Source organism: Mus caroli, chromosome 19 (assembly GCF_900094665.2).
Source record: "Mus caroli chromosome 19, CAROLI_EIJ_v1.1, whole genome shotgun sequence".
NCBI classification, from domain to species: Eukaryota; Metazoa; Chordata; class Mammalia; order Rodentia; family Muridae; genus Mus; species Mus caroli.
The window spans coordinates 38,946,751-38,955,848 of record NC_034588.1 but is presented as its reverse complement, the minus strand read 5'-3'; the positions used below and the strand labels follow the sequence as shown (position 1 = coordinate 38,955,848).

The following is a 9,098-nucleotide window of genomic DNA, read 5'->3' as shown; positions in this document are numbered from 1 at the left end:
TCTTCATCCGTCTTTACCTGGGTTCCAGAGCCCAAACTCGGGTCACTAGGCTTATGTGGCGAGCATTTCACTGGCTGAGTCTCCTTGGCAGCCCCTTCTAGTCCTCCACACTGAACTGCCCACCTGTGTGACTCAACCCCAGACAGTGCCTGACCTAGGGTAAGAACTCAAGAAACAGGCCTTCCCTATCTCACTGATAAATTACTCTTGGCTTAGCTTTTATTTGACCCTACTAGCTCCACCCGAAGTTGCAAATCTACCAAAGGTTAAGGGCTGGTAGAGGGACCTGGGCAGTCCCCCTCCTCACTGACCCATACACTCCAAGGGCACAGTGTATCAGTCCTGCGTGCCATCTGCTGCTTCCTCATACCCACACCCAGTGTCTCCTTGGATGGCCTGGTGGAAACAGCATGGACCCTCAAGCTGGCAAGTCCTTTTATTGGGAACAGAATAAAACAAAAGGTCTCCCTCCATTTTGCCTCTTCCCAACCTTCCCAACAGGCTGTGCAAAGTCAGACATGACGCCTGGCTGCACAGCAGGCTACAGAGGGCACAGGCTTCTGCAGGGGATCGGGGGCTGCAGCTCGGAAAGAAGGGGTTCATTGCACCAGGGCTCATGGGGCTTGGGCTCCCTGAGGCGTCAGGGGCTTGGCCAGCCCTCTCCATCCTGCAGCACAGTCTCCTGCGGTCGCGTGCTGCTGCTTTGGCCTGTAGAGAGACAGGCCCTTTCAGCTCCAGGAAGCTGCTGATAGTGGCTGGTGTTTCCTGTCTAGTTCTAGCACCTCTTGCCCGCTGAGGTAGGCAGCCCCTTTCCGTCCGTCTTAAGGCCCCAGGATGCATCACCTTCAACTTAGCTCCCCTAGGGAGCCACGGCTCCATTCGCTTTTCCTCGCCTTGAATGTCCAGGGAAGCCTCATCTACAAGGGCCTCAGGGTCCTGACACCTGGGCAGGATGAATATGCAGCATCTGTGGCCCCATTGTGCCATGGGGGCTAGGAGAGGGGCACCAAAGACCACCTAAATGCTGGCTCTGTTCTCCTGGGAGCCCAACAATCCCTCCATCAGAATGTGTACAATAGAGCCAGAGGTGGGAGAAAGGCCAGGAGGAAGAGCCAAGCTGACAGCCCAGCTTTAGGACATTGACTTACAGAGGGCCAGGAGGGACTCACAGAGAGGCTCTGCAGACCAATGTGAGACAGGATGGGGCAAGACTCAGTAGTCATTAGCCCAGCAGCCAAAGAGAACACACAACGACACAACGGAATCTCTCTCTCTCTCTCTCTCCACACACACATGCATACTTACACATAGACATGCATATTCACGCAGTGCACTTGTGCACACGCATACATAATTTGCATGCATGTGTTGCACACATGCACTTACCTTCTCCCTCATTCACTCAGATAAACATAGGTTCACACACATGTGCACATACACACATTGACTTGTGCAGTCATACATATACAGGCACTCATATTCATACCCTTGTTTGCTCACATGTGTACATGCTTAGCCACCCATACAAATACATACATACATTTGCGCACACAGTGCACTCCACATGTATGCACACGATGCAGGAATTGGCTCCAGTTCAGGAGTTCAAGCTCTGTCCAGCTTCATTCATCCAAAGAGTTTTCCCATACCCCAGTGGAGCACATCAGAGTCCTAGGCTGAACCCCTAAAATCAGTTCCTGGTGGGGTGCAAAGTCTCAGAGTTGGGTGCTTTTTGGCAAGGCTGAGAGAACTTTCGGCTCTGAGTTAAGGACAGGAAAGTCACTGCCTTTGGAGCGGCTGAATAGCTCCCAGGGCACACATCTCTCCAGATCTCCAGTGAGGAGATGGGACCACTGACAAGCAGGAGCCCATAGTAGCGTTGGGCCTTAGAAAGAGTCTTTGAGGGTGAAGTATCATGCAGGGTGGAAAATTTCCAGGTCCTCCTTAGAGTGAGGAAGGAGGCAGGAAAGATAGGGTTTGTCCAAGCTGGGTCCCCCACCCCCACCCCAGCCATCCTAGGAAGGTCTGGCTCTGATGACCCAGATCAGCCTCATGGGAGAAAAAAAAAAATGTCCAGGGTCAAGAAGATCCTGCCAAGGGGCAAAGGGCTGGGGACACGGAACAGCGGGCAGGCACCTTCCCTTCCGCACCACACGGCAGGGTGGGCCCAGAGAAAGACTCAGAAGCGGGTGCTCTGGTAGCGCAGCCTCCGTAGATCTGCCAGCCCCTCGCTCCGGCCGTACACCTCCCTACAGGGACTCTCGGCCAGTCACCGGGCCCCCGCCCCTCCCCCGCCAGCGCTGCTGCTGCCGCTGCCGCTGCTGCTGCCGCTACTGGAACTACCACTGCTGCACCGGTCCTCATAGATGGAGATCTCGATCTGGGACGATAGTTAAGGAGCCGAGAACACCCGGCTGCTAACCAAAGAACGGGGTACAGACCCAGAACGAGCCTGTGACCTGAATCCCGCTATGCCCATTCTTCGAGATGCATTAGGGGATCCCAAGTCACTGATGCACCTGGAAATGATGTTAGATACAACCACTTCCCTTTGCAGATCCCTAATGGCCCACTCCAGTTAGGCCAGGCCAGTCCCTTCACCTGCTAACAGTCAATTATCACATCTGCAAAGTGGGGACACTAACAGCGCCTTGAGGTTCCTGTGAAAATTAAATGGAGTACCTGAGTACTGAACACAACACAAGAACTCAGGAAAAAAAGAATCGGGGGAGATATGGGTGTTTCTGGGGACTATGTTTTCTGAACTCTTCTCTCAGCTTTATTGTAAAATGTATTATTTTAACTACTGCACGGGGAGCTATTCACCTGAACTACTGTTCCAGGTGGGGTCAGCAGAACTCCCATCCACCCCCTGCCCGGCCTGTCACCAAGACAGCCAACCCATACAGCAACCCCATCCTGCCGCTCATTTTGCTCATCTGTATTCAGTGGACAGTGGGACTCAACACAGGCTATTCAAGGAGATTGTTGGAAGCCCTGCAGACTCTTTAAGTACCAGAAAGTATTACAGGTTAAGAGAGCCTGGGCTCAAATCCTAACTGTGACAATCTGCTGCTTGAAGTAAGTGATTGAGCCAGCTTCCCTTCACCATCCTGGTACACACGGGAGGCTAGGAAAGGCCCGACCTCTTGGGATGAGATGGACGTCACATGATATGGTATTTTTCTTTTTTTTTCTTTTTCTTTTTCTTTTTCTTTTTCTTTTTGTTTTTGTTTTTGTTTTTGTTTTTGTTTGTTTTGTTTTGTTTTGTTTTGTTTTGTTATGTTTTGTTGAGACAGGGCTTCTCTGTTATAGCCCTGGCTGTCCTGGAACTCACTTTGTAGACCAGGCTGGCCTCGAACTCGAGATAGTATTTTTCAAAGCCTTTGCATGGTGGCTGACCAATCCTGAAACTCACATGTGACCCCAATAACTAACGGTGAAGGACGCCTACAGCCAGTGGTGTGTGGGATCCCGGAAGGCCCCTAGGGAGGCTCCCATTTCCTAGCGACATCCTCAAGGAGCCCGTTGGGTAGACAACTCTGCACCTCGCGTAGAAGAGCGCGGAAGGATACAACCCTCATTCCGCGTTCCACCGGATCGGTGAGCAGGAGCCCTCGGGGAGCAAAGACCTTCTCGTTCTGCTCCTGGATGTAACGGGAAATCTTCTTGAGAACCTGCAGAAATAGGGGTCCTTAAAGACGAGCCTGTGGCAAGGTAGCTGGGGAAGGGGAGATGGGGAATCGGCACCTTCTCATAGTGGGTCTCCATGCAGAGGAAGATGAAGTAGGCCGTGGCGCAGGCCAGGCAGCCCTCCAGGTAGGAGCTGCCCCCGATCTTCTCAGCCTCCGCATAAAAACCATTGAGGGTCTTCACGGTCTCCTCAAAGAGCTGCCGCTCAATCTGGAGAGAGAGAGGCAGACTGTTAGTCTCCCCAGCCTGGGGGCAATCCCCAGCAGCGTGGGATAACAGTCCTGGGGCTGCATGGGTGGGAGGGGGTGAAATAGTGTCACAAAGGCATGACTGAGAGGCTGCAAGCAGAATAGACAGAGCTCAGGAGCAGGAGACCTGGGGTTCGGTCCGGACTTGCCCATGAGCTAGCCGTGTGGCCCTGCCTGAGTGGCTTGTCCATACCGTGTTGGTTTCCGATAGGATGAGAACCAACATGACTTTTGGCCTCCCTTGGAAACAGGAGACCTATGGTGTCCTAGGTCAGTGGTTTTCAACCTTTCTAATGCAGTGACCCGTTAATACAGTTTCTCATGTTGTGGTGACCCCCCCCATCACAAAATAATTTTTTTGCTACTTCATAACTGCAATTTGCTACTGTTATGAATCATAATGTAAATATCTGATATGGGGGATATCTGATATGTGACCCCTGTGAAAGGGACATTCGACTTCCAAAGGGGTCACGACCTACAGGTTGAGAACCTGTATGTCCTAGATGTTTTATGCAAAAGCTCGGTCATGTATTCTGGTGATGTCACATCCCACTGTAATGATTGTGCCAGGGCAAAGTCTCCTGATTTGGAAGGGGCTTCAGCTGCCTGCAACTGACAGTGAGAGCTTAGAAGTGACACTCCAGGGGCTAAGAAGTCACTAACCACCACAGCTGCCATACGTGTGTGTGTGTGTGTGTGTGTGTGTGTGTGTGTCTGTCTGTCTGTCTGTCTGTCTGTCTGTCTGTCTGTCTGTGTCTGTGTGTGCGTCTGTGTGTCTGTGTGTGTCTGTATGTGTGTCTATGTGTGTCTGTATGTGTGTCTGTATCAATATGTGTCTGTGTGTGTGTCTGTGTCAATATGTGTCTGTGTGTGTGTCTGTGTATCTGTGTATAAGTGTGTGTCTGTGTGTGTCTATGTGTGTCTGTGTCTGTATGTGTCTCTGTGTGTGTCTATGTGTGTCTGTGTGTAAAAGTGTGTCTCTGTGTGTGTCTGTGTGTTTATCCGTATGTGTGTATGTGTGTGTGTCTGTGTGTAGGTGTATGTGTGTGTATCTGTGAGCATGTGTGTCTGTCTGTGTGTGTGTGTGTGTCAGTGTGTATATGTGTCTGTATGTATGTGTCTGTGTGTGTGTCTGTGTATCTGTGTATAAGTGTGTTTCTGTGTGTGTCTGTGTGTGTCTATGTGTGTCTGTGTCTGTATGTGTCTCTGTGTGTGTCTATGTGTGCCTATGTGTAAGTGTGTATGTGTGTGTGTCTGTGTGTTTATCCGTATGTGTGTCTGTGTGTGTGTGTCTGTGTGTGTCTGTGTGTAGGTATATGTGTGTATATCTGTGAGCATGTGTGTGTCTGTGTGTGTGTCTGTATATATATGTGTCTGTGTGTGTGTATGTGTCTGTGTGTCTGTCTGTGTGTCTGTGTATCTGTGTGTAAGTGTATGTCTGTGTGTGTCTATGTGTGTCTCTGTCTGTATGTGTCTCTGTGTGTGTCTATGTGTGCCTGTGTGTAAGAGTATGTCTGTGTGTTTGTCCATATGTGTGTATGTGTGTGTCTGTGTGTAGGTGTATGTGTGTATATCTGTGAACATGTGTGTGTTTCTGTGTGTGTCTGTGTGTAGGTGTATGTGTGTATATCTGTGAGCATGTGTGTGTGTCTGTATGTGTATGTCTGTGTGTATATCTGTGAGCATGTGTGTGTGTGTCTGTGTGTTTGTGTGTGTCTGTGTCTCTCTCTGTCTCTGTCTCTTTTGCTCTCTCTTGATCTCTCTCTTGCTTTGTCTGACACTCTGTGTCTCTGTCTCTCTTTGTGTGTCTCTCTTTCTCTTGATCTCTCTGTGTCTGTCTGTCTGTCTCTGTCTCTTGCTTTCTCTCTATCTCTCTCTTGCTTTCTCTGTCTCTCTCTGTGTCTGTCTGTCTGTCTCTCTCTCTCTCTCTGTGTGTGTGTGTGTGTGTGTGTGTGTGTGTGTGTAAGGATCTGGTTAGAACACATTCATATTTGGGAGCTCTAAGGTAACCGTAAACCCTTGCACTGTTTCCCAGGTGGTGCTGACCCTGGCAGCCATGGGCATAGTTTTGAGACAAGGGCTTAGTGGTGGTGCCCAGTGCTGGCTGCACACTAACAACTCTTAGGCACTTTTTAAAGGCAACACTGCACTCCAGTCACCACCCCAGGAGGTGGTGGCTCAGTTTGGGAAGGGGGGCGCTAGGTCAGAGCAGCAGTTACGACTGTCATCTTATCCTACCCAGGTAGATGTCTTGTCTGGTTCCCCATTTCCCAAACTTCACAAATGACCCCAATCCAGCCAAGAGTGGGTAAAGGCGCTGTGATTGACAGCCAGCCACTGCCCAAGCAGGATCTAGGGACCACTCAATTCTAGCTCACCTGAGAATTCCTCACTTTAAAAAAAAAAAAAATGAAGTCCTACCAATTATGGTTAAAATAATTTTTAGTTAACTTTTAAAAATTAATTTGCAAATTAAGGCATAAAACATTGCCAGTGCCCAGGCGCTGCTCCCCGGATTCCGACTGAAGTGCTTTGGGGTACACTGAGGTTTTTCCTAGCTCCCCAGAAAACCAAGCTTAAGGACAGCTGCCAGCAAATAGAGATGCTTAAACCACAGGCCGGCTACTGTGTCAGCAAGTGTGGAGGACACCTGATCTCACTCACTGGGGCTCAGGAATTTACATTTGTTTAACAAGATTTCTAGTGAATTCGAATGCCATGGTAACTTGAACTGCTGGACAGGAACAAGTCTGGGGTTTTCTGTTCTGTTTTGTTTAGTTTTTCAGAGAATTTTCTGTGTGGAAATGCAAGACAATCCAATGGATTTATCATTCTTCCATTTGAGGCAGGTGAACAAGTCAGGCATTTTGTGACATTATGTGTCATATATAAGACTGGAGAGAAAAAAAACAAAAAAACCTAATTCCCAGGGCCACCACAGAGGTGGAGCTCATGTTTTTAAAAAGGTGCCCTTACCCGGCTATCCAGCTCTGGCGGGAATTTGGTCTGGAACTGACAGATGGTGCCATCACTGTAGTCTCTCTGGATAAAGACCTTGGTGGCCAGCGAAGCGCTTCGCCTGAGCTCCTGAAGATTGTGGACCTGGGGAGATGAACAGGGGACACGTGCTTAGGCGACCATTGTCTCAGTGCACTGATACAGAGGACTCTCCAGCATCGTTGAATCCTGGCGCACAGGCATAGGCTGGCCCCACAGCCAGGCTCCAGGGCTGTTGAGAAACAGGCCTCGTGTGGCTCACTTGAGCTTCCTGAAGTTATCATAGTGTGCATACAGAAGCCGAGAGAAGGAGCAAGGCTGGACCAAAACGAGACGCTCAGAGCCGTCAATCACAGCAAAAACTGGATTCTAACAAAGAGAAGTGAGGCGCAGTGGCCGCTGGTCTTGCGCTTGCACAGACAAAGATGGAAGCTCTGCAAGTAGAGGTGACAAGCAAGCTGGGGAGTGGAGCCCGTGGAAGAGAGGAAACCCGGGATGCGTCCCTGGACTCCAAGGGAGAGTGAAGTCCTAGCCAAGTTCTAGAAGGCCAGGAAACACCCACCATGGTTTTCTTAACCCAGAAAAGGCCGAGGAATGGCTATATCCCAAGAGATGACTGAGTGTAAAGTTGACTGGGGCCAGCTGCTGAATTAATAGCATTCCTTGGTAGGAAGGCATGGAGTGACTTCTGTCTCTCCATCCAATCTGAAAACTTGACCTTGACCTGGCCCCTGAGGGAAGTGGGCACTACACCGCAGAAGAACGAGGTCTCTTTCTTCTCCCTTTCCAGCCTCAGTCACTCACACTGGAGACAAACACACCATTGGTGAAATACACCCAGCATTGGAAACGCGTGGAGACCAGGCCCTGAGGCAGAGAGGAGGAAAGCTAGTTCATCCTGTGTAATTAAGCTGAATCCATCCAGTCACTTTTCTCTCATTTATTGAGTCCCTACAAGTGCCAGGCTCTCCAGATACTGAGCAACAGTCAGTCTATGGGCTCCAGGGAGGAAGACAAGTTAAAGCCTAATGAGTCGGACTGTGATGAATGGTTGGAACAAAGTCACAGCTACTCAGAGATGTTTATGTACAAAGGCTTCTGGAGACCGCACAGAGTCCTAAGGGAAGGTTAGGGATACGCAGTGATGGGGGCTGGACAGAGTAGAAAGAGGAGGAAAGGGTGGCCCTGGAAAGGGGAGTAACGAAGACACGATCTGCTCCAGCGGCTCAAAGCAGCATCTAACAAGACCCACGCTGCATCTAACAAGACCCACACTGATCGGCAGGATAGATACGATCAGTGGGAGACAAGCATGCACCTCAGTCAAGAACGAGGTCACAAACAGGATGGGTCTCGGCCAACAGGAAGGATTTCAGGTTGGAGATGCCTAAAAGCAGAGAAGACTAGAGAGGGATTGACAAGACAGAAAGAGTGAATGATTGGCTTATCAAGGCCTTAGAAATGTAGAAAACAGAACATTACATAAGGCTCTCCTAAATTCAGGAGAAATTTTGCTTCAACCTTCTCTTTGCTTCAACCAAGAGATTTGATCTCAGCCGGGCGGTGGTGGCGCACGCCTTTAATCCCAGCACTTGGGAGGCAGAGGCATACGGATTTCTGAGTTCGAGGCCAGCCTAGTCTACAGAGTGAGTTCCAGGACAGCCAAGGATACACAGAGAAACCCTGTCTCGAAAAACGAGAGAGAGAGAGAGAGAGAGAGAGAGAGAGAGAGATTTGATCTCATTGTTTGGGGAATAAAATAAATGGCACATAAATGCCCCTCCAGTCTCAGTATTTCTTGATTCTACTAGGCAGGAGCTGACAGTTCAGTAGGGGCAGGTAAGCCTAAGGGACCCATTGGATGGTCCCTTTCTGTCATAGTTCAAGGTAAAAAATGGAGAAGCTTGAGAAAGCACCCAAGGAGCCGAAGGGGTCTGCAATCCTATAGGTGGAACAAGAATATGAACTAACCAGTACCCCCAGAGCTCATATCTCTAGCTGCATATGTAGCAGAAGATGGCCTAGTCGGCCATCACTGGGAAGAAAGGCCCCTTGGTCTTGCAAACTTTATATGCCCCAGTACAGGGGAATGCCAGGGCCAAGAAGCGGGAGTGGGTGGGTAGGGGAGCAGGGCGGAGGGAGGGTATAGGGAACTTT

General features: G+C 49.9%; 1 protein-coding gene across 2 annotated transcripts in view; it reads right to left on the bottom strand.

Moving 5' to 3' along the window:
- Positions 1-428: 428 nt before the first annotated feature.
- Golga7b (golgin A7 family member B) overlaps positions 429-9,098 on the bottom strand; it is a 13,915-nt gene continuing 5,245 nt past the window's right edge. Inside the window, exons 2-6 of one of the 2 annotated variants that reach the window (XR_003835593.1) lie at positions 6,921-7,046; positions 3,751-3,903; positions 3,576-3,677; positions 844-2,380; positions 429-708 (exon numbers count right to left, since the gene is read on the bottom strand). Coding sequence is in view for 1 of the 2 variants with exons in the window: in XM_029472878.1 (XP_029328738.1) it covers positions 2,270-2,380; positions 3,576-3,677; positions 3,751-3,903; positions 6,921-7,046 (492 nt within the window). In the remaining variant the exon portion in view is untranslated. Of the gene's footprint in view, positions 2,381-3,575; positions 3,678-3,750; positions 3,904-6,920; positions 7,047-9,098 lie in introns of both variants that reach the window. The other variant, XM_029472878.1, reaches the window with a different exon arrangement.